We start from the raw sequence: 25428 nt of genomic DNA on the forward strand, positions 1-25428 counted from the left end.
TATTTTTTAATAATGCACCTCGTACCGAAGTTCTTGAATAGGCTCATCGTTGTGCATTGTTTGATTTCCTTACTCAATCCATTCCATAGTTTGATTCCACATACTGAAATGCTATGGCTTTTTTTTAACGTAGTCCATATTTTAGCATCACAAGATGATTCAGGAACTGTGTGTTTTTTTTCTTCCAGGTTTGGAGATCACTACGAATGGAACAAAGTCACCACGTGCGTTCACAACATCCTGAGTGGACGGCGGTGGATCGAACACTACGGCGAGATCACCATCCGTAACACAAAAAGCAGCGCCTGCCTCTGCAAGCTCACGTTCATCAAGGTCATAAGAGTTTTCATTCAAGCTCAGAGCCTGTAAGGGAACGACCGTGTTCATCTTGGACTGTTCGTCTGTTAGGGAAACTACTGGAGTTCTAACGTGAACGAGATCCAAGGATTTGTAATGGACCAAGAAGGGAAAGTCATCCATAGGCTTTTTGGGAAATGGCATGAGGGTCTTTACTGCGGCGTTCCGCCTTCTGCCAAATGTATTTGGAGACCAGGTAGGCAGTTGGGTGACATCTACTGTAAAGACTGAAGATCCAGCTCATGTTGATGTTCTTCTTCTTTCCAGGCTCCATGCCCACAGATTATGAGCTGTACTATGGCTTCACCAGATTCGCCACTGAACTAAATGAGCTGTGTCCCGAGTTAAAAGACGTCCTGCCGCGTACTGACGCACGATTCAGGCCCGATCAAAGGTCACAAGACCACTGAGCCTACATTCGGACAAAGAGTACAGCACCATCAGTAAAATGTTATTCTTTACGCAGGCATCTAGAGGAAGGAAACTTGGAGATGGCTGCCTCGGAGAAGCAGCGCATTGAAGACATGCAGAGGACCAGGAGGAAGTGGAACGAGGAGAACAACGTCAAACATGAGCCTTGCTTCTTCAAGTAAGAACATACTCTTCACTCTCCTGGTGCTACTCTCCTGGTGCAGTCTCATATGAAGAATGCATAGTGGTACTTTTATAGTTGGGACATTATAGACAGATTCCAGCCAAGGAATCCTTTAATCATTTTAATTGTTTGTGAATGTTCATAGAATGCACACAGGATAATTCCTCCCACATTCCAAAAACATGCATGCTAGCTTAACTTGAAGCTGTAAATCAGGGGTCTCAAACTCAATTTACTTGGGGGCCACTGGAGCTCGGGTCTGGGTGAGACTGGGCCGCATCAGGTTTTCCAAAAAAAACGCATTTATTAAAAACAAAAAAAATAAAAAAAACGTTGCTTTGGTTCCAATTTTCTACAAGAAAAGCTCTGATAAAACATTCCACTGTTCTCAAATATCTTACTTTTTATTTTTCTACACAAAATAAGATGAAAAATAAATAAACAAATCAAGAATAAAGAAAGTCAATCAGTCAGTAATAAATAAATAAATATAATAATAATAATCAAACGGCAAATAATAAAAACTTAAGAAACCACATATAGTTGGTGGGTAGACAAATTATTTTTTTCAGATTAAAATGAACAAAGCATTATTAGAGCCCTGTAGACATGACAAAACACGACTATAGTCACATTTATACTCTTTTTATTTACAACATATTGCGCAACTGCAGGGTCTTGAGACACATGCTAACTCGCAAACTAGAGAGCTAGCGACCTAAACGGTAGCCTTCAAGTTATTTCCTTTAAACTTAAATAGCCAAAAACTTACCACGTCCACACGGATAGGGAGGATAACTATTAACAGTTATTTAACCTTTAACATGAACATTAATCAAACGTAATAATTTTTTCTGGGTACATGATACCATACAGCATCCATATCAAACTTTCATATCAAGACGGGGGCCTCAAACTAGTGTCCTGCGGGCCACAAAAAATGATTCAGTTTTTGTTTTATGTTTTCATTCTGACCTTTTGGTAGGAATTAATAGTGAAAAAGAAGGTTGTGGTGTATTATGACGTTTGTTATCATTAAGAACTTGCTTAAGACCCTCAATCTACATTCATAGTACGCACCCTTTTACTGCTGCTGTTCATTTGAATAACAATGCAGGTCTTTTCTGGCTGAGATGTGCTGTTAGGGTTTTTGCATCTGCGTCATGATGACATCAGTATCACGGAACAGGAGTGGAGGGAGTGGGGGGTGGGTGTCAACCACCCAACAAAGAATGTCTTCTTAAGAGGACAAAATAGGTACAATAGGACTGATTCACCTCAATGTTCTGAAAAAAGGGTTTTTAGAAAGGTTTTTCGTTTTGAAAGTGAATGATTCTTTTTCAGTGCCTCATCTGCCATGAACCTCACCGCACGTCAATGCTTAAATGAAATACATAAGAAAACAGTAACCCCTCATTTCTCACTGTTAATTGGTTAAATATACTTCGGTACTAATATGTACTTCGGTACGAGGTACATTATTTAAAAAAACAAACAAACAAAAAAAAACCCTTAAACTGTATTATGGAAAGCAGGAAGTGAACAAATGTAAGTTACTGATTGTAAAAGTACCAGATAGAGGGGTAGGATTTAATAAGCTTTGCTTCTTCTTACTCCTTTTGGACATGTGGAACTGATTATGGGATGCACATTTTGTATTTGCTGAACGTTTGTGGGCGAGTTTAAGAGCTAATATGCTAATAATTAAGAAAAATAGTAATACAAAAATATGCTTGCTGACTGTATTTTTTTTATAAATGGCCCAAAGTTCCCAAAATTGATATCCCTTTACGTCAAATTTGGTGTAATTATCGTGGTAGTTGCACATCGAATCGTTTACCACCAAGATATTTCCCCTACTTACTTATATCCATCTGCAATTAAATGTGATTAATTGTGAGTTAACTATGGACAATGTGATTAATCACGATATATACGTATATATGTATAATATATATTTATAAGGGCTGTCAATCGATTAAAAGATTTGATCGTGATAATATAAAATATATATATAATATATATAATATTATATATATAATTATATATATATATATATATATATAATATTATATATAAGGGCTGTCAATCGATTAAAAGATTTGATTGTGATTAATCGCATTGCCCATAGTTAACTCACAATTAATCGCATTTAATCGCAGATGGATATAAGTAAGTAGGGGAAATATCTTTGCGGTAAACGATTCAATGTGTAAATACAACGATAATTACATCAAATTTGATGTAAAGGGATATCAATTTGGGAACTTTGGGCCATTATTTAAAAAAAATACAGTCAGCAAGCATATTTTTGTATTACTATTTTTCTTTATTATTAGCATATTAGCTCTTAAATATATATATATACGTATATATATAACTTTTGACTGTAATAGCTTTGTGAATGAGGCCCACCGTCCTCACCTGCGCTCTGTTCCTTCCCACAGGAAGGTGGTCGATGCCAATCACAGGGAACGATGGGTGTCCAACAACATGTACTGGGAGCTCCGAAAAAACCCCGGCTTTATCAACATGGAGCGTACCGTCAGCCTGTGGTAGCCACACGGCCCTTCACCCTTCATATTTACCTCTGCACGGTAAAACATGCCAAGAGAAACGCACGTACACTGGACCCCACCCGCTGAGGTCGTGGAACGCCGGTCGAGGATCACATCTTCATCGTGCTTGTGGAAATCAGATTGTCAGGGGCAACTAAAGGTGCAATTCCCGTGTAGATCTTTCCTCAGCTACGTTCATCATGACTCCTGAGTCGGTCCTTTGCCTTAAACGGACGCTCGTAATTAGCTGAAGTTTGATTTCTGACATCTTGTCGACAATAGCATGCATGTTTAGAGCTCTCACTGGCATCCTGCCATAATTAATATATCATTCATGTTGTAGAGAAAAAAATAGGTATTTTTATAAAATATCTTTCATTTATTTTTGCCTTTTAATACAGTCTGTCACAAACGGAACAACGTGTAAGACTCTGTCGTGACAGAGACATGAGAAAGGGTCCACGGGTCCCATTCTGGCTCACACTGACAAACAAAACCACGTTATCTCATTTTAACAGCTACTGTGTCCGTATATCCTGTATACTGTGGGCTGACACGGCAGGGAAACCCACTCCAGCAACGGAACAAACAGCAAAGTCAAATAAATACGGTAAGAGCAACTACAGTGGATCCCCGCATATTCGCAAAATCAAGATTTTGGAGCCCAAAGTAATGGCCCAAAGTTCCCAAATTGATATCCCTTTACATCAAATTTGGTGTAATTATCGTTGTAGTTGCACATTGAATCGTTTACCACAAAGATATTTCCCCTACTTACTTATATCCATCTGCGATTAAATGTGATTAATTGTGAGTTAACTGTGGACAATGTGATTAATCACAATCAAATCTTTTAATCGATTGACAGCCCTTATATAATATTATATATATAAAATTATATATATAATATATATATTATATATATATTATCGCGATCAAATCTTTTAATCGATTGACAGCCCTTATATAATATTATATATATATATATATATAAAATTATATATATAATATATATATTATATATATATTATCGCGATCAAATCTTTTAATCGATTGACAGCCCTTATAAATATATAATATTATATAATACATATATATATATATAATATGTATATATCGCGATTAATCACATTGTCCAAAAATAGGTGTTATTATTCACAGAAAACACAAATAAGTAGGTCAGAATGTACAAATACGTGGTAATACTGGTTACAGTTACATCATATTTACATGCGTATGTCTTTATGCTTCACTGATAATGCTTTTTATGCCGGTCCTTGAACGTACCGTAGTCGCTGTGAGACAAAGTGAAAGTGACATCACGTCCACAGCTTAATCGTGGGTTAGTGTACATTATGGTTCATTAGCGGTATGTACAGTATACGTTTTGTGTGTGAGGCTGAAACGTAACGAGGCGTTAGAAATTGCTAATATAATTTTTAGTATCACCGAGGTCATTATTATTCATTTGTTCTGATTTGTGTTCAAATGAGATTCACTTGAATTTTCCCATGTAATAAAGAACATATACGGATTTTATTACCCCCTTTTAATAAGGCGTATATACTAACAAGGCGTATATAATATTATATATATATATATATATAAGGGCTGTCAATCGATTAAAAGATTTGATCGTGATTAATCACATTGACCGTAGTTAACTCACAATTAATCACATTTAATCGCAGATGGATATAAGTAAGTAGGGGAAATATCTTTGTGGTAAACGATTGGATGTGCAACTACAACGATAATTACATCAAATTTGATTATATATTTGGGAACTTTGGGCCATTGTTTAAAAAATGCAGTCAGCAAGCATATTTTTGTATTACTATTTTTCTTTATTATTAGCATATTAGCTCTTAAACTCGCCCACAAACGTTCAGCAAATACAAAATGTGAGCAAGTGAGAAATCAAATCTTTTAATCGATTGACAGCCCTTATATATATAATATTAAATATATATAATATTTTTTGCCGGTCCTTGAACGTACCGTAGTCGCTGTGAGACACAAAGTGACATCACGACCACAGTTTAATTGTGGGTTAGTGTACATTATGGTTCATTAGCGGTTTTCCCATGTAATAAAGAACATATACGGATTTTATTACCCGCTTTTAATGGTTAGTTTGGAACAGGGCTTAAACCTGGATCGTATGGCGAGTGGGCAATTCCACAAGGCTCTTGATGGGCGTGTCTCAGTGACTCGCCGTTTGCGGCCATTAATTCATCCAGATGTGAGTTTCCGCGAAAGTTTACTTGTTTATAAATTTAATATTTTTATATTTAGAGCATATAAAATCTGTTTACAGACGTTTCCCCAAATAGTCACCTTTACATTCTTATTAGCCAATTAGCCAATACAGTAGACATAACAGAAAATAAGACATAGCTAAGACGTGTGTTGATGTAAATTTGTTCCGGTGGTGCGGACAGGAAGTGACGTTGACTTGTTACGACCGCAAGGAGTAACCCCTGTTTGGGATTATTGTGCCTGTTGTGAGAATATTAATAATTATTCCAGCGATCAAGTCTTGTGCTTGAATGTTACATTACATTAGTAACATTACTGACACCTAGTGACCAGTGTAGAATACTACATATCTTTGAATGCGTCTTCTGAATGCCTTATATTTTTATTTTTTTTTTTACTTGAAAATGCTTTACTTAGTATGCATATTTTCGACTAATAACACCACAATATAGTTAATATATTTTTGAAAAGCCGAGAGCGAAGCCGCAAAATTCGAAGCACAAAGTGGCGAGGAATAATTGTGCTGCGAAAAGCGGAGATCCACTGTATACTGTAGGACAGAACACTCCATAGACACAAATATTGTCTATTTTATCAATAAAAAAATGTGAACAAACATGAAGAACCTCATGTTGATGTTGACCCGGGAGACGTTCTCTGAGAAGATCTATCTTCTAGATAAGTGATTCTCAACTGGTAGGTCTAAAATAAATGTCAGGTTTATGAGATCAGGTTGCACACACCTTTGCTATTGGCCTGCTATCATGAAGAATTGTGCTGACACGTCGTGTTATTTGGGTTGCCGTTTGTCATTGAAGGGTTGATGGTGGGTCCCGCAGCCAAGCCAGATGACAACCACATTCATACTAGATCATCTCAAAGGATGTCAGTCAAGTCCTCAGCACCAAACTAGACCTGGTCCACAGAAAAGAGTTCCTTCCGCACTGGATGCTTGTTGGAAGCTTTAACTCAGGGGTGTCCAAGGTGCAGCCCGGGGGCCACTCCTATGTTGTTGCTGTTTTTTTATTGGTCATTTAGTCATTTTACAAGAATAAAGTCAAAGTGGTAATTTTACAAGAATAACTTCATGGAAGAAACAAAACAAAGTAAAATTGTAATTTGGGGAAAATTAGGTTGTGAAAAAAGTTGCCATGTTAAGAAATATTAAAATATTATATAAACATTATAATAAAATATTATGTGAATAAGGTCATTACTTGATGAAACTTTATAAGATGAAAACCCTCAAGAAAGCTGTGAAAAAATGTTAGGAAAAGTCATATTCTAATGAGGAAACATGGGATTAAATTCACAATATTATGAGTAAAAATAATGTCATTTTGTCTGTATTTTATGAGGGTTTTTTTTCTAGTATTTTTTGGAAAATTAGGTTGCGAAAAAAGTTGCCATGTTAAGAAATATTAAAATATTATATAAACATTATTATAAAATATGATGTGAATAAGGTCATTACTTGATGAAACTTTATAAGATGAAAACCCTCAAGAAAGCTGTGAAAAAATGTTAGGAAAAGTCATATTCTAATGAGGAAACGCGGGATTAAATTTACAATATTATGAGTAAAAATAATGTCATTTTGTCTGTATTTTATGAGATTTTTTTCCAGTCATTTTTGGAAAATTAGGTTGTGACAAAGTAATATTATAGGAATAAAAACATAATACTACATGTGGAAAAGATCTAACTTTACTAGAATAAAATGAAAATATTGAGCAAAAAAAGAGAATCAATTTTTAATATGAAGAAAAATTTTCACAAATATTTGTAATTTGAAATTTGCATCCTTTCATTTTTCACTGTGGCCCCCGGGGTCAAAGGTTTGGCCACCCCTACTTATAAGACTACTTCAGTCCATGTAGTTTTGCATTCAGGCAGCTTCTCAATCCTGGTGGGGTGGCAGCAGCACCACCTGCTGGTCAGTGTATGAAAATGCAGCTTCCAAGCTACAAGAGTGGGATTGTGACGCTTTAACGCTGAATAAATAACATAAAGTAGCAACTGATGTAAACTGACAGCGACGGAAGTTTGTCAGTGTATTTTGTCCCACACATGCCATAAATATGCATCCAGTGTACACGGTTTATCTGCTTTGCTGTCATATTTCTACCTTTTTTCTGCACACAACCAACAGTTTCACTTGCTGTGCCTTAATGCATTTAATAACACACTACTAAAAGAGGTAAGAGGTTCTGCCATTCATTATATACACACTGAACACCTGCATAGGGATGATAATAAAGCTGAAGGATAACATTTTACCTGTGCTACCAGTCCAACCAATCAATAGACGGCTTGGTTATCACTGTAAATATCACCATGCAGCAGCAGAAGTGAATAAATAAAAAAAAGAAGAAAAACATAAAAAGTTCCACATGCATGTGTAGACTGTCAATGATTGTTGCAGATGCCTTACAGAAAGGTTCCATCTTCTCATTTGGACTTTGTCGTGGACCGTGTTGGCTCCTGTTGGTACCTTTTAAAAAGTGCAATTGAAACCAAGTACATATCTTTTCCATGAACACTGTACACTGCTGCTACATAGTGCTCGTATTAATAAAACAGGACCATGACTGAGTGCTTTATTTGCCCAATGTGATATTTTTGTATGTTCTGAAGCTTCTGGTGAGGAAAATTGAATATTTTTAAAATAACTTTAACTAGAGGACACCAGTGGCATACAATGGTCACGCTGACAGATATATGCAGCTTTTTGTTTTAGGATCTTCTGGGTTGATGGTGGTTCCCGCAGCAAAGCCAGATGACAACCACATTCATACTAGATCATCTCAAAGGATGTCAGTCAAGTCCTCAGCAACCAAACTAGACCTGATCCACAGAAAAGAGTTCCTTCTGCACTGGATGCTTGTTGGAAGCTTTAACTCAGGGGTGTCCAAGGTGCAGCCCGGGGGCCACTCCTATGTTGTTGCTGTTTTTTATTGGTCATTTAGTCATTTTACAAGAATAAAGTCAAAGTGGTAATTTTACAAGAATAACTTCATGGAAGAAACAAAACAAAGTAAAATTGTAATTTGAGGAAAATTAGGTTGCGAAAAAAGTTAAGAAATATTAAAATATTATATAAACATTATAATAAAATATTATGTGAATAAGGTCATTACGGGATGAAACTTTAGAAGATGAAAACCCTCAAGAAAGCTGTGAAAAAATGTTAGGAAAAGTCATATTCTAATGAGGAAACACGGGATTAAATTTACAATATTATGAGCAAAAATAATGTCATTTTGTCTGTATTTTATGTTTTTTTTTCCCCCAGTAATTTTTGGAAAATTAGCGTGTGACAAAGTAATATTATAGGAATAAAGACATAAGTAAAGAAAAAATAAAACGTATATGTTTTTTTTGTTGTTGTTTTTTTATTGGAGCTGCTTGTGAGTACTGTTAGGTGGAATGAGTCCACAGCAGGACCCGCTGCTCGTTGAGTAGAGCGATACATGCTTTCATGTCAGTTTCGTTACTAAGCTAGTTGTGAGTTGCTTATGTGAAACGGTCTCTAGAGAGGTTTGATGACTCACAAAAAATTACAACAAAGTCCTTAAATTGGCAACAATCTGGCAAGGTAGCAAACAGGTAGCAGCATATCCACGTATTTCTAGGTATTGAGGGTGTCCGGTTTGGGGGTCCTTCGAAACGTATGATGTGGTCCTGATGGCATCATCAAGCTCTGACCTTCAGCGTTTTCTGGAGCGGTTTCACAGCCGAGTGTGAAGGTTTTTGGGTGAGACCGGGTAGGGAGTGAGGTTTAGGCCCCAGGTGGAGGAGTTCATATCTTGGGGTCTTGTTGACAAGTAAGGGAAGGACTGGAGTGCAAGATGGAAGAAGCTTTGTTGGCTACTTAATCAGTCTCTCCAGTGCTGGCATTGCAATCGATTGTATCGACTGCTTGAATTCAATTGTAAACTGTCCTTGAGACCTCCAGACTCATTTCACAGCTTTTTAGAATAAAGACTTTCACCCCATAATAGGACTGGTCACAACAATTTTGTCAGTTTTCAGTTCAATTTCATTCAATTTCCCTCTGTGAGCCGTATGGATCCTTAGTGGAATTGACTCGGGCAATACGTATATATGTATAATATGTAATATTATGATATATCATGATATATAATATTATGCAATATGTATGAACATGTAACGCATCATCAATGTAACGCAGTGCCCAGACATAAAATATTTCCCTCCACAGTGCTGAGACACTCCTCGACGTTGTAGCGTAGGCTTTTACCAAAGGTATCAAAACGATTAAAAATAGGAACAATGGTTGGGCGCCAGACAGGGAAAAGATAAACTGACCTGTCAATTAACAAGATAACCTTTGGATTTATTCATCCGGCTAGCCTAACCTGTGCTACAGAAGTGAATAAAAAAAAATACATAAGATACTCAAAGTCAATATAATTTATATTCAAATCCAGAAAAAGAACATTCAAATTATTCAAATCATCATTTGTATTCAAAGTAATCACAAAAAAAATCCCTCAAATTCTCATAATGAAAAAAATTCATATTCACAAAATAATCTACTGCAAACTCAAAAGCGGATTCACAAAAAATAAATTAAATGTCCATTAATTAAATTCGATAAATTAGGAACCCAGATAGTCTGTTCTCTCCGTGAGGCGTGGGAGTGTGTGTGTGTATGTGTATGTGTGTGTGTAGTGTTTGCAGGGGGTTAAATAGTTCACAAGTCCTTTCACAATCAGTTCAGTCCAGTTCGATATGAAAGAAGGGGCAATGATTAGTGTAGGTGTATGGGTTGGGAGCTGTAATGTTCCAGGAGCTGAGGAAACCAGAAGGTAAGGGGAATGTGAGGAGAAAGGAAAATGGAGGAAGCCAGGAGAGTCAAAGGAAGGAGACCAGACTTAGCTTTTGCCGACAAAAGACGAAGGGACAAAACAGCCACGGACAGCAGGTCCAACGGAGCCTCAGATCCAACCTGCTTCAAGAAACTTTCTTCTTTACCGCTGATAATTTGTCTTGTCTCAGTTTCTCCTTCAGTTTCCACATTTACTTGAGTTCATTCCTTTTTCGATTAGTGTCTTGAATGACTTAAAAATAATCTGCTCTTAGTTCTGATCGTCTCCTTTCTTTTCCACTCTCACTTCACACACTGAATCTCCTTTTACTCTGCCCTTTTGTTCTCTTCATGCTCACAGGTGTTCCCTAATTAAATCACTTCCCCCTCCTTCTCCTGCTCAGGTGGCCAGAATTATTTGAGGTTTCCTCTCTTCTCTGCCACAACGTTACTATTACTCGCCTCCAAATAAAGTACACTTATTAAAGTATCACGGAATACTGCAGCTACACACGCTAAATTAGCAAAACAACAGAAGAAATAATTGTTTACGCAGCTATTAAGAAGAAAATAGCAGCTTGATTAATACCCATGAAGTCTAGAGCGAGAATACCGTATTTTCTGGACTATAAGTCGCTCCGGAGTATAAGTCCCACAAAAAAAAAAAAAGCATAATTAGGTCGAAAAAAAACATACACAAGTCGCACTGGAGTACAAGTTGTATTTTTTGCGGGTAATTTATTTTAAAAACTACTCGACCAAGGCAAGTTCTAACATTAATAAAAGAATAGAGAACAGGCTGAATAGGTGTAAGATATGTTAACACAATAGTTATTTAGCTACGCAAAAAATAAACATGAACAGAAAAGGTGTTCAGTGTTTATGTAATATAAACAGTTTTTTCATTTATAAGTCGCTCTTGAGTATAAGTCACAGGAATAGCCAACCTATGGAGAAAAAAATGCGACTTATAGTCCGGAAAATACGGTAATATAACAACTATACTGTGACTCCACATGTCCCGAACCGGCCTGTATTATAATTTATATGCCGAAAACTACAAAAAAAGTGTCAAATCCACATATTTACATAAAATGAATGAGTTAAAACTCGACGCGTACATCCACAGGAACGCAGCACAAAGTCCACAATATGAAGACCGAACGACTCACTTAGTACAGCGGCACCCTGATCCGATGCTAAAAACGGGGGTTTGCTTTTACTTGTTGGAGGCGATGATCTTGATGTACTGGAGGGCGCTGTGTGCGGCGGCGTTGTGCGCGTTGCTGTGCGATATCCCTGTACCGTGACACACGGTGACGGGGGACGTGGACAGCTCGGCCAGGCACTGGTACTGACCGTTGGCCGTCAGCTCATCTACAAAGCACAACCACGCAGGGCGTAAGAAGTTGTCGAGCGGCTTGGTTACCATGGAAACGAGCAGGTTAAGTCAAATATCCCGTTTCTGCAAAAATGTTGTTTTTTTTTTTACATTTAAAGAGTTGAAATAATTCATTCATTTTCTACCGCTTTTTCCTCACGAGGGTCGCAGGGGGTGCTGGAGCCTATCCCAGCTGTCTTGGGTACACCCAAGACTGGTGGCCAGCCAATCACAGGGCACATATAGACAAACAACCATTCACACTCACATTCATACCTATGGACAATTTGGAGTTGCTAATTAACCTAGCATGTTTTTGGAATGTGGGAGGAAACCGGAGTACCCGGAGAAAACCCACGCATGCACGGGGAGAACATGCAAACTCCACACAGAGATGGCCGAGGGTGGAATTGAACCCCGGTCTCCTAGCTGTGAGGTAACCACTCGACCACCGTTCCAATAATGTTAAAAAAATCGTATTTAGAAAGTCATAAACAGGTTTTCTATGCTCTAACAAGGAAAATATTTCGTGTGTTCCACATGTGTTAATTGTCGCACCGTGAGTGAGAGAGGCGCTTGGTTTGATGACCTCCCGTTGGTAAACACCTTCACCAGGAAGTAGCACACAAACAAAAAGCTCCTCCTTGATATACTGCATCTCCAGCGTACAATAAAGATCATTGGAATTGAACCCCGGTCTCCTAGCTGTGAGGTCTGCGCGCTAACCACTCGACCACCATGCAGCCCGGGTTGAAATAATAATATTTACTTTTATTTTGTGTTTTGAATTGTTTGTCTATATGTGCCCTGTGATTGGCTGGCAACCAGTCCAGGGTGTACCCCGCCTCTCACTTGAAGCCAGCTGGGATAGGCTCCAGCATAAGCGGCATAGAAAATGAATGAATGGATGTTTGTATAGCAGTTTTTGGAAGGAGAATTTTTTTGTCTTGTTGGGAGCCCACATTAAAAATAGAAATTGTACCAGGTGAAACAAGTATGGCCGTCAAATCACACATTTGTCAAGTACTACTACTACTACTACTAGTACTACTACTACTACATTGTTTCTGTGTTTACTCACCGATATCCAAGTAGGCCACAGCAAAGCTTTGCTCCTTGGACAGCTCCGACATCAGCTGGATGTAGTCAGTGTTGGGGATGCTGAGCGGGTTCCTCCTCAGTGAGGAGATGATCTCTGCCGTGGAGTTCCTGAGGTCTTCAAACTGCACCCTCGGTTTGGGAGTCTATCAAATAAAACATAAGTCGTCACGTCAAAGTTGCGGCGTAGGATCTGATCTTGATGTAGCGTGAGTGACGTGGCGCACCCAGGTGATTTCCGAGGAGCCTGACAGAGCCTGAAGCTTCTCCACCATCTTCTCTGCTGCTGCCTTCTTTGCTGCTTTTTTGGAACTTCCTATTGCTGGACGGTCATGAACGATTGATAAGGATGTAAAGGTGCAAATGGTGCAAATGTCTACCTGTTTCTGACAGAGACTCCAGCCTGCAGGTCATAGTGAATTGTCGGCTGTGTAGTGGACCGGCCTCCATTAGGACCGTGTACTCGGGGAGACGCCAGCCTCGCTGTAAGGCCAGTTCCTGCAGCGTCCCCACCGAGTTGGGATTAGTTTCAACTGCATCCCCGTTCCTGTAAGATCAACATCAACCTCAGTAAAGCAAAGAACAGAAATCACACATTTGTTAAGTACTACTACTACTACTACTACTACTACTACTACTACTACTACTACTACTACTACTACTACTACTACTACTACGGGGCAAGGTTGCATGGTTTGTACTTCATTCATTCATTCATTTTCTACCGCTTATCCTCACGAAGGTCGCAAGGGGTGCTGGAGCCTATCCCAGCTGTCTTTGGGCGAGAGGCGGGGTACACCCTGGACTGGTGGCCAGCCAATCACAGGGCATATATAGACAAACAACCATTCACACTCACATTCATACCTATGGACAATTTGGAGTCGCCGATCACCCGGAGAAAACCCACGCATGCACAGGGAGAACATGCAAACTCCACACAGAGATGGCCGAGGGTGGAATTGAACCCTGGTCTCCTAGCTGTGAGGTCTGCATGCTAACCACTCGACCGCTGTGCAGCCTGGTTTGTACTTTCATTCATTCATTCATTTTCTACCGCTTATCCTCATAAGGGTCGCAATGGGGTGCTGGAGCCTATCCAAGCTGTCTTCGGGCGAGAGGCGAGGTACACCCTGGACTGGTGGCCAGCCAATCACAGGGCACATATAGACAAACAACCATTCACACTCACATTCAAACCTATGGACAATTTGGAGTCGCCGATTAACCTAGCATGTTTTTGGAATGTGGGAGGAAACCGGAGTACCTGGAGAAAACCCACGCATGCACGGGGAGAACATGTAAACTCCAGGGTGGAATTGAACCCTGGTCTCCTAGCTGTGAGGTCAGCACGCTAACCACTCGACCGCTGTGCAGCCTGGTTTGTACTTATGTTTTGTTCATATTGTTATGTTTTATGAGTATGTTTAAAGTAATAAGGGTAAATCGTAAATCGTAATTTCAGAGCTGCTTACGTAGCCGCCACGTCAGCTTGCAATATGTTCAGTGCAGCCTCTGCCGCCATGTGTTTGGCCGCCTTCTTACTCGGGCCTTCCCCTGGAATAACAACACACATGAGTAACACCATACACCATCTTCAATATGTTTCATAAACATGATAAAGCAGCACCCAAAGTACACAAATAAGCCTCATTTGGGGGGGAAAACAAACTCTCTTATCCTGACATGCACATATGACAGGTTTCCACCCTGCAGGAATTGGAACACCAATATAAATTAAAAAGATTAAACACTCTTAATGCAAAAAATAATCTAATAATGATCTCATTGCTTTCTGCTCTGACTGCACTGTGAGGGGTTCAGGTGCACTCGTAACTCTGTCCATCATGTGCTTTTTTCACTTAAACTAGGGACTAACACCTGTTTGGCTCACCTTGGCAGCAAACATCTCCCACCGTCACACTGAAGACGAAGCTGGGCTGGTGGGCTTCCCCTTCGGCTTTCTCCATCAAGTAGGCGGGAATTTTGCCACTTCTGGCCCCATACTCGTGCAGGATCTGGATAGGCGTCTTGCCGGCATTGGTCCCAGGAACCTCATCTTTTATGGGGCTGTGTGGAGTCACAAAGTTGCAATGTCAGCTAGGAGACCCGAGTTCAATTCCACCCTCGGCCATCTCTGTGTGGAGTTTGCATGTTCTCCCTGTGCATGGGTTTATTCCGGGTACTCCGGTTTCCTCCCACATTCCAAAAACATGCTAGGTTAATTGACGACTCCAAATTGTCCATTGGTATGAATGTGAATGGTTGTTTGTTTATATGTGCCCTGTGATTGGCTGGCCACCAGTCCAGTGTGTACCCCGCCTCTCGCCCGAAGACAACTGGGATAGGCTCCAGCACCCCCGCGACCCTCGTGAGGATAAGCGGCATAGAAAAAGAATGAATTACTGCCCGTCAAAACCTGGAGTAATTACTCAGCGGTGACGTCATCACAATGTGTGTTGGCTAATCGTCAAGCTAGGTTAGCTATTTTAGCTTAGCATTTTACCAATGGAGATTGTGAAAAGGAGGTGAGTATGGAACGAGTGGAGAAAAGTGTTAGTGTGATAGAAGAGTTTCAGCTAAAATTAAAATGAGAAAAAAAAGAGATAGATGAGATAGATGCAGAAGACAGGCTTTGATGGAGGAGATTCATGTGCTGTGGCGACCCCTGAAGGGAAAAGCCCAAAGCGAAAGAAGAAGATCGCCAGAACAAGCTAATGCTAATTTGTTTTTACTCAAGTGCGTAACTTAAATGCTTCGCTTGGGTACATTTGAGCACATCAGTGTTTGACTTTAACATAAAACATATCATCTTTATTTTTTTGGCATAGAAAACGTCAAACCTGGACTCGCCAGAGGTGACGCCTGACTGGTACATTTCCTGAGACATGTTTGCGCCTTCTTCGGTTGAAGTTATTCCATGAATAATGGAGAATATCTAAGAAGGTATATCAATCCGGCAACGCAGCAGAGTTATTGCAAATATGAAGAAAACATGAGGAAAATACTATAAAAAAAAAAAAACCCAATACGTTGAGTTCCGACCGGAAAAGCACTTGCAGTAGTGATATCAACATCCGGGTCAACACGGGTCACGTGTTTTCACATATCGGCGTCACATTGTTTGGCGCCCCCTGCTGTTGGCTATCGCTAATTTACGATATTACAGAACATTTAATCTATATTGGTCTCATGATTAAATTAAAACGTTCAAAAACAGATTATTAAAATAAAAATAATGCTACTTTGCGTATATCAAACTGAAAGTGAAACAATGGGTAAAAAGTATAAAGGTTTACAGTTATGTTAAACCTCATTGTTAAAATACATCAATGATAATGAAATACAGTGTTCGAGCTCATTACAACAAATCTCATGACAATGAATATTATTAAAACAAGTTTTCAGTTATGGAATATCATGGGTAACAATCAGAAAAAACACTGTTAACAGCATTCAGCATGACAATATAACAAACACATTTGGACGAGGTGGTGAATGTAATCGGTAGTAAACGTCCCTGAGGTGTTTTTTTTCATACATGGAGGTATAGGTCAAACATTTGGCAGCTTAGGGGGATCATGCTGGGGAACTGGAAAGATGACTTTCTTTCTGAGCGAGAAGGCTGGTTGAGGCATCTGCTTCTTGGTGCCTGTATGGTCCGTCTTCTGGCTGACGTCGGCATTCACTTTGGTCAGGATAGACACAAGGTCACATTTTCTGTAACCCGAAACCAAAACATTGTTCAGATAGTGAATTGAACTAAGAACATATGTAGATATATATATATATACAGCGGTCACATTTATCTTATTGGATCCTAGTCTAAGCAATGACATGTGTGGTCAGTGTTCTCATGCGTAACGTACCTGGGCACCATCTTGATCAGGTTTTGGCACAAAGACTGAATAAACCAAGTGCCGCGTTCCTTATCTCTAAAAGAAACAGAGAGCGGCACAGAGGCCAATGCCAGCAGGAAGTCTGCATCAGACGGGATGGATTGTTTCATCTTTCTAGCACCACGCATTAGGCCCCCGTTTATAGGGCCGTCATTCTGCACACAAACGGGGGTCTGTTCCTCGGTGCCCTGGCATGCCTGGATGAAAAACAGTTTGGGCTTTCCTGCTAAGGCACTGCACCGAGACGCGTTCAAGGGCTTCTTCAGCTCATCAAGTGTGACGGTGCTTCCATCCACGCCGTACACGGCTCTATCCAGGCCGTGGCTGAGGACGCAGCACACCAGGCAGTCCATCTTACTGTGGTCCATTTTGCTCAGGCCCTGAATGAGAGATAGCATCCTGTCCGCGCTGCAGTCATGCTCTATCAGAACCTCAAAGCCCAGCCACTGGAACACCTTCTCTAAACAAGCTGGAGGGAGACACAGAATGACAATCCTGTCACATGACTTCACATTTACATACAATTTATTTAGAAAAGGACAACACATATTAAACTTCATTCATTCATTCATTCATTCATTTTCTATCGCTTATCCTTACGAGGGTCGCGGGGGGGGGGGGGGGGGGGGGGCTGGAGCCTATCCCAGCTGTCTTCAGTAGAGGGGCGGGGTACAGCCTGGACTGACGGCCAGCCAATCACAGGGCACATATAGACAAACAACCATTCACACTCACATTCATACCTATGGACAATTTGGAGTCGCCAATTAACCTAGCATGTTTTTGGAATGTGGGAGGAAACCGGAGTACCCGGAGAAAACCCACGCATGCACGGGGAGAACATGTAAACTCCAGGGTGGAATTGAACCCTGGTCTCAAATCAACTTTATTTGTAGAGCATTTTTACAGAATTAAGAACAATTACCACAACTAAAAGGAAAAGCAATTACTAAGAAAACCCCTCCCTCCCACCCTCCATACTAGACACACACACACACACACACATCCACCCACAATCACACACAGTAGGGAGACATGGCATCGCACTGAGGATCAAGGAAAACGCCACCTTTGGGGCCGTCCACACTGGGAGGAGCTGCAGGCCGGGACCAGCATCGGGCCCCCCGACTCCGACAGACGGCGGACCCCCACATCAAAGAGAGGAACACCTAGCCGGCCGGGTCGAAGGGACCCAAGGATGGACAATTGGATAATTTGGAGTCGCCAATTAACCTAGCATGTTTTTGGAATGTGGGAGGAAACCGGAATATCCAGACAAAACCCACGCATGCACCGGGAGAACATGCAAACTCCACACAGAGATGGCCGAGGTTGGAATTGACATATTCAACTTTTCACCTGTAAATATGTGCGATTGTAGCTAATTAAAAAAATGCTAAAATAAGCATATTTTTAACAGGTAAGCAGCTATAGTCAGCAATGAAACAGTATGATTTATGAATTAGGGATACTGCGGATTTGAAGTGATGACTGTATAAGTTAATTCTTCACTCAACCACCAACCTACATTCATCAATATTGGTCCCCTCCCGCTGCTTGAGGAACTTTGGGCCATTGGTGAAGTCGTAGTTGTTGATGATGAGGCAGAATCCACGCTTTTCTGCATCCATGGAATATGTTTCGATATCACCCTACAGAAACAAACAGTTAATAAAACTATTCAATAATAAAATAATCAGTCAAAATGTATGTTAGACGCAACAACCACACACCTCGTCACTTGTGTTTAGTGAAGCTTGCGGGTCAGTCTTTACAGAGGTGGTCTCGCCGCTTGTGGGCTGAACTTCACTACCTGCTGTGGGGAAGATCATCGCAAGGTTGATAGGAACATCTAACACTCTGCAACAGTGGAACCTCAAAAGTGCAACACCCAAAAAATTCTACATTAGTTTTGGACGAAAGGACATAACCTTGATCCGCCCTTTACAGAGTAGTATAAATATAGGCACATGTATGCTGCTCCCTGCTCTGGCGTGACAAAACAAGGGTCCCAGCATGCAGCCCCCAGCTACGTTACGTTTGAGACCCATGGTCTAAGCTTTTACAAGTTCCACTGTATTTTCTGCAGAGCAATTGAACAAAAAAAAGACACGTATAATGACATTTGGAGTGGCAGCAGCTACTTCCTTGAGTCGTCAGTGCTCTCAGTCTACATGGCAGGTCCTCATAGTTGCCTTCACCGCGTTCCTCACCTGCATGGTCTAGGACAGGGGTGGGCAAACTACGGCCCGGGGGCCACATCCGGCCCGCCAAGTGTTTCAATATGGCCCGCCTGTTTTTTCCAAATATTTCATTTGAACTCAACATAAAACCTGGCATCGTGGCTTGGGCCAATTTTTTGATGGTTGAGGTAGCTGCTTTATCAATTTCATTATTTGATGTGGTCTGTTACAAAATGCTCCTGTAAGAAGGGACACAAGCACATAATAATAATAATAATAATAATAATAATAAAAATAACAATAACAATAATAATAATGTTGTCAATAATGATAATAATACTACTATTATATTAATATTGTTGTTAATAATATTAATATAATAATGGTAGTAATATTACAAAATACTCCTGGAAAAAGGAGCACAAGCACAATAATAGTAATACAAATAATGATAATAATACTACTATTGTATTAATATTGTTGTTAATAATATTAATATAATAATGGTAGTAATATTATTATTATAACAAAATAATAATATAATAACATTACTATAACTAATAATAATAATAATAATTCTAATAAAAATAACAATAATAATAATAATACATTGAGAAACACACTTTACATCAAATAAATGATTTCAAAGTGCACATATAGCAGATTGCATGACACTTTTACATGTAAAATATAGGTGTAAAAATGGACTGTTACGTGTAAAATACTACATAATCCCCCCCGTCAATTTTGTTAAATTAATGCGGCCCGCGAGTCAAAAAGTTTGCCCACCCCTGGTCTAGGAACACATTCAAAAGCAAGAAATCATCTGCTCAGCTGCGATGTCATGACGTGACTCCTACGTGACACTCACCTATTGAAGTGTTGTTGGAGTTCACGGACGACTGTGAGACACAAAGGAATTGAAGAAGAAAAAAATGTCACAATCTGCATCGCCTCCTGTGTGACAGTTTTTGTGTTTTACGTTGTTTGCCTTAGTTCCGGTTTTCATGCTCTTATTTTGTAGTATTTCCTGTGTTGGTCTGTTCTGTGTCCCGTCACTTTTACTTTCCTTTTCTACGCACACCTGTTTCTAATTTGATTGTCTTATTTAGTTCAGCCGGGTGCGTCTGTTTTTTGTTGGTTCATTGTTTATTGTTACCTACGTGTCGTGTGCCAGTGCTGCACTCGCCTTTGATCTGAAAATAAAGCTAAGCTTTTTCCTGCAATGTTCGCTCCAGCTCGGCATCCTGGGGTCGAACCGCAACACCTGCATGACCAACCGTGAAAAAAAAAAGACGTCACGCCGTGATGCAATCGTCATGACAACCGTGACACTCTCTCACCTCAGCCGACAGCGGTGGTCCTTTTGAAAAGCAAAATGTATTTTTATAAAGTCTTCAAATGTTAGTTCAAGTATTGAACACTTCAAGATATCCCAAGTGAATTTTGGAATCCTTACCTGTCAACTCACACGAGGCAGTAGTGCAAGAATCCAAAGACTGACAGCCCTGTTCAAACACATCATGCACAGCATAGCATTTGGTGCAAAAGTTTAGACCGAGTGATGCTGCAGGAATGCCGCCATAACGTCATGGAAATAATACTAAAACTAATAATAATGGCCTACCTGGTTTTGTTCAACAGGCCATGGCCGGTCTAGTGGTGGACCCGCCACCTCAGGTACAGAGCAGAGGTAATTCACTGGAATTCAAAGACAAATATACTGTGTACTGTATATTTGTATACTGCGCAATACTTTTGTTTTTTATATTCAGTATAGTTACTTCAGACTCCATTCACTGTGCAATATCTGATCCACCGCCACGTGCAATATTAAGGCTCTAAATGCAATATATTAAGTTCTATGTTAAGTATTTCTATAATGCTTCATATTAACTCGTTTCATATTATCTGCATACTGTATTTGTATATAATTATGGGTAAAACTGTTGATTTTGTTAATACTTGGGTTGTTTATATGGTTTATTTTTCTATATTGTGTATTTTTGTACTACTTAACTGATTCTGTACTCTTGCTGCTGTGCAATGCAAATTTCCCCACTGAGGGACGAATAAAGGCATATCTTATCTTATCTTTTCACATGGGAGGCCTCAAGTTGGCCAGGGGCGACCCCAAAATGAAGATGCTTACTTGCCATTTATTTTTCTTACCTTGAGATTCTTGATACTTTTTGATTGTTTCTTTCAACATTGGGCAGACAGTCTTAATGAGGTTTTCCAGTTCCGTCAGGTTGTTTGCGCTCAGTTTGTCCATCTTCTCCAATTCCAAGAAGACCTCCAGTGTTGACTGCAGAACCAAATGTGACAGTGGGTCATTGGTAAGGCATCGACTTATTAACAGTAGTTGCATTTGCTAACCAAAAAGGGGCTGCAAAGGCGAATGGATGATAGGTTCATATTTTCTTATGAAATGTTAAAGGGGACCTATTATGCCCTTTCACATTTCTGAGTGTTCCCCATCGGGCAGGCGTGGTGAGTTCAGGGGCCTCCAGCCAGTAGCTCATGTGTTACTGCCGCTCAAGTGCCTAATTCAATTCAATTAGCCTAAAGCTCAGTTAGCTTTCCAAAGACTTTAATCATTTATTATCAACTCCTATACCCACTAAATTAGAAAGTGTTGTTCGCAGTAGTCAGGAAGTAGTTTGGGACTGTGACCAATCACAGCGGAGTGGGCGTGCCCGGATTAAATTAAAACAGACCGTTTTGGCGTGAAGCACAAATCCAAGGAAATACAGCTGGAATAGGTGTAGATTCTGGACGGTCTACAAGGTTATTGTGTGTAGCTGCTCTTTCGGAGTCCACAACTCAATACAAAGGGCAGAAAAACGGGCATAATAGGTCCCCTTTAAGACATTGAAAACCCCTGCTTATAAACAAATGGCAAAAAATATGATTCTAATGTCTAACCTGGTTGGTCAGTATAAGCCAAGTCGCTAATAAAAATACAGTAGAAGTAGAAGTCAGGAGATTGAGGGTTCAAATCTCCGTTTGGGCATCTCTGTGTGGAGTTTGCATATTACCCCCCTGTTTTTAATGCAGATTTATGCCGCAGGTTCAATTCACCAAAAATATATGTCAATGTGTAAAAGTATATTCAGCAATACTTTGGTTATTTTCAAATATTTTTTCATAACCATATTAAATTCCACATTCAAAGCCGAAAGGGGACCTCTTATGCTCATTTTTCTTCAGCCATTGCTAGCAAGTAAACAGAGGAGCAAAGGTCGGGGGAAGGCAGAGAGCTTTGCTGGCTTACAGCCACGCCCATATAAGGAAGTCCGCACCTCTGTGACATCACAAAGGCGCAGTTTTACCACACCTTTTGAAACCAAGCGTTTTGAGCCATCCCAAAATTCTTTTAGGGCTAACTTCCAAATGCGCAAACCTCATTATCTGAAACTTTGGCATGGTTGAACACAAGAATACAACATTCTAACTACATTTATCGGTCAGAAAAGTGGAAAAAGGCTAATAGGTCCGCTTTCATATTACTATTTTTAAAAAATCGCATCGGCAAGACTACAAAACAAAAAAAATCATAATGGATCAGAAGCCAAAAAATGTGGATCGGGACATCCCTAGAGTCTACCTAACCCTAGCCAGTACTCACTAGTTCCTCAGTAACCTCTCTACTCATTAGTTCACATCAAACCTTATCAGCCACCTAAACAGGTTTGAAAAAAAAAAAAAAAAAAAAAAAAACAACTAAAAGTTTCTGAAAGGATCTACATCTACAGAAGCACAGCTCGTCGCTGTTTTCACCAACAACTGCCTCAGAAATGCTGAAATCACAAAGTTCCACTCACCATTTTGTCCAGATTCATGCGTGGAAGACTTCGGTACAGCAAGAATTTCATATTTCTCAAATCCCTGGCTTCAATATCCACTGAAAGGTTGTATAACATCTTCCTGAAGCATTTGAAAACAGAATTCAGTGTTGGTGACTGGTTCTCAATTACACGTAGTTACTCCTGTTGCATTTCTAGCATCTGTACTTGACTGTTATATTCATTTCATTCAGTTCTGCGACATAAACTTTAAAAGGGAAGTGAAAGTATTTTTTTACTTCATTTGTGCACAGCTGAAGGCGACTGAAAACTTTCCAGTGCAGCGTTATTTAAAATGACGCTTGTGATTACACAACAAGGTGTGGCTTGAGAAACACTTTGTGTGTGTTGTTAAACATGCGTCAGTTTGCCGCACATAATAATGATGGTTTCCTACAATATTGTTGTTGTTACCTGCCCTTGCATAACAAGCTCATCTAAATAACATGACAATTCTAAGTAAATTCTGTAACTAAGCCCACCTGAAAGGAGAGATGAGGTTAGTGGGCAGAGATGATTGGAGGTTCAAGTCGCGGATAAGACTGCGTTGTTGAATGAGGAGGAGGAGCTCAGTGAGCAGGTGAGGTTTCTCAGCTGACAGGTAGCCTTGGAGCTGCAGGTTGGTGAAAAGTTCTTTGGCCGAATTCACTGAGGCTGAGTGGTACGAGAGCAGTTCACGGCAAAGAAACGCCAACGCTTGTACATCCTCCTCCTTTAGGCCTTTTTCTGCCTGGAGAAGCAGCTTCTGGAAATCCATGACCTGGACTAAAACACATGACGGGAGTGAAGTTGGGGGGGGGGGGGGTGAAAAAAAATAAATCAACCACCCTACTATATTAGCTACTATTACATTTCATTTTTTGTTGCCAATAATATGTAAATTAGACGGGGCGGCACGGCGGTCTAGTGGTTAGCGCGCAGACCTCACAGCTAGGAGACCAGGGTTCAATGCCACCCTCGGCCATCTCTGTGTGGAGTTTGCATGTTCTCCCCGTGCATGCGTGGGTTTTCTCCGGGTACTCCGGTTTCCTCCCACATTCCAAAAACATGCTAGGTTAATTGACGACTCCAAATTGTCCATAGGTATGAATGTGAGTGTGAATGGTTGTTTGTCTATATGTGCCCTGTGATTGGCTGGCGACCAGTCCAGGGTGTACCAGGGTGTACCATTCATTCATTCATTTTCTACCGCTTGTCCTCACGAGGGTCGCTGGGGGTACTGGAGCCCATCCCAGCTGTCTTTGGGCGAGAGATGCGGGGTACACCCTGGACTGGTGACCAGCCAATCACAGGGCACATATAGACAAACAACCATTCACACTCACATTCATATATGGATAATTTGGAGACGCTAATTAACCTAGCATGGTTTTAGAATGTGGGACGAATCACTCGGAAGTACCCGGAGAAAACCCACACATGCACAGGGAGAACATGCAAACTCTACGCAGAGGTGGCCGAGGGTGGAATTGAACTCGGGTCTCCAAGCCGTGAGGCCCAGAGGACTTTTTGATTCTAAAAAAAAAATGATACTGTGAGTCTTCACATGACGTATTGTGTAGTACGGTTGTCCTTGCCAAGGTCGATCTCAGCTTTTGTCCTGACTCACTTTTTGTCAGCGATAGCGTCAAAAGGTACTATTTTCCCATAAAAAATATGCTCTTCTGCTCTTCTATTAACTTCCTTAATATTTGGGGTAGTGAACGAGGTATCAAACTAAAGTTGAAGTCAGATAGAATTTGATTTCACTGAATTCACAACTAGCCAAACACTAACATTGCTATACAGTACAGCACGTCTCGTGGAAACGAGACATGCGCGTGACATTATTTTTTTTTAAATCAAAGTATTGACAAACTAACCACAAGTTTGTCGGTAACGCTTACCTTTTAGCAGCTCCGACACAATAGCACGTCCGTCGTCCTCAAAACCTGAAAACTTCCTGTACCGCCCAGACAAGACGGACTGGGTCTTGGTCTTTCATGGTGGATTTCCCCGAAATATTTTTTTGATAGGGAAGCTGAAAGCGAAAGGAAATACTGAAGGCGCTCGCGAGCAGGCGTGAGGTAAGCAACCCGCCACTTGTAACATGTAACATGTAAAAACATGTTAAAACTATCGACTAATGTACAAATTCTCTCTTGTTTTAGAATGGGTGGATCCATCCAAATATGATATCATAACATATCATAATATATGCGAAGCAGGTTGAATTTTGTGCATGGATGCTCATCTATACCGGGACACGTGAACGCAGCGTCAAATCAGTACAGGCTGTGTCACCAATTAGACAATAAATGGTGAAACCCATCCATTCTGCTGCCAGATTCTAAAAAACTATAAATGAACCAAATATACTTTAAATTCAAGTTTAGTTCTCTTTCTATCTTTCATCTAGGGCAGGAGTGGGCAA

General features: G+C 40.2%; 3 protein-coding genes across 13 annotated transcripts in view; 1 reads left to right on the top strand and 2 right to left on the bottom strand.

The window, feature by feature from the left end:
• The window catches only part of osbpl6 (oxysterol binding protein-like 6), a 32182-nt gene extending 27704 nt beyond the window's left edge, over positions 1–4478 (top strand). For all 5 annotated transcript variants that reach the window (XM_058082156.1, XM_058082158.1, XM_058082159.1 and 2 more), the window contains exons 20-24: positions 189–333; positions 409–553; positions 625–751; positions 824–946; positions 3400–4478. In XM_058082156.1, coding sequence (XP_057938139.1) covers positions 189–333; positions 409–553; positions 625–751; positions 824–946; positions 3400–3511 — 652 coding nt within the window. In that variant the 3' untranslated portion in view covers positions 3512–4478. The remainder of the gene's footprint in view (positions 1–188; positions 334–408; positions 554–624; positions 752–823; positions 947–3399) is intronic.
• Positions 4479–7607: 3129 nt separating this feature from the next.
• prkra (protein kinase, interferon-inducible double stranded RNA dependent activator) lies at positions 7608–16076 on the bottom strand. The gene is made up of 7 exons (XM_058082188.1): positions 15929–16076; positions 14980–15155; positions 14561–14642; positions 13466–13632; positions 13313–13407; positions 13069–13231; positions 7608–11983 (listed from the first exon to the last, which is right to left on the bottom strand). Exons 1-7 carry the CDS (start codon positions 15973–15975, stop codon positions 11826–11828), a joined length of 888 nt encoding a protein of 295 aa, XP_057938171.1. The 5' UTR covers positions 15976–16076; the 3' UTR covers positions 7608–11825.
• A 556-nt stretch (positions 16077–16632) lies between these two features.
• casp10 (caspase 10, apoptosis-related cysteine peptidase) lies at positions 16633–25189 on the bottom strand. 7 transcript variants are annotated; one of them, XM_058082180.1, is made up of 14 exons: positions 24902–25189; positions 23498–23780; positions 22995–23097; positions 21340–21475; positions 20795–20868; positions 20627–20675; positions 20511–20530; positions 20357–20434; positions 20039–20069; positions 19131–19206; positions 18718–18796; positions 18513–18636; positions 16955–17453; positions 16633–16805 (listed from the first exon to the last, which is right to left on the bottom strand). In XM_058082180.1, exons 2-14 carry the CDS (start codon positions 23770–23772, stop codon positions 16640–16642), a joined length of 1710 nt encoding a protein of 569 aa, XP_057938163.1. In that variant the 5' UTR covers positions 23773–23780; positions 24902–25189; the 3' UTR covers positions 16633–16639. The 7 variants fall into 7 exon arrangements, with proteins under 7 accessions (XP_057938163.1, XP_057938162.1, XP_057938165.1 ...); XM_058082179.1 differs by having other exon boundaries at positions 18718–18800; positions 19129–19206; XM_058082182.1 differs by lacking the exon at positions 19131–19206 and having other exon boundaries at positions 18718–18797; positions 24902–25186.
• Positions 25190–25428: the final 239 nt, after the last annotated feature.

The sequence above is a fragment of the Doryrhamphus excisus genome, chromosome 9 (genome assembly GCF_030265055.1).
Source record: "Doryrhamphus excisus isolate RoL2022-K1 chromosome 9, RoL_Dexc_1.0, whole genome shotgun sequence".
Lineage (NCBI taxonomy): Eukaryota > Metazoa > Chordata > Actinopteri > Syngnathiformes > Syngnathidae > Doryrhamphus > Doryrhamphus excisus.

Coding starts and splice junctions, on each gene's coding strand:
- prkra (XM_058082188.1), bottom strand. CDS start 15,975: ATGTCTCAGGAAATGTACCAGTCAGGCGTCACCTCTGGCGAGTCCAG. Junction 15,156..15,928: donor GTCACCTCTGGCGAGTCCAG/GTTTGACGTTTT, acceptor GACTCCACACAG/CCCCATAAAAGATGAGGTTC. Junction 13,232..13,312: donor GCTCCTCGGAAATCACCTGG/GTGCGCCACGTC, acceptor TTTATTTGATAG/ACTCCCAAACCGAGGGTGCA.
- casp10 (XM_058082179.1), bottom strand. CDS start 23,772: ATGGATTTCCAGAAGCTGCTTCTCCAGGCAGAAAAAGGCCTAAAGGAG. Junction 23,098..23,497: donor AACCTCATCTCTCCTTTCAG/GTGGGCTTAGTT, acceptor CAAATGCTTCAG/GAAGATGTTATACAACCTTT. Junction 20,869..21,339: donor AAAGTATCAAGAATCTCAAG/GTAAGAAAAATA, acceptor TTTGAATTCCAG/TGAATTACCTCTGCTCTGTA.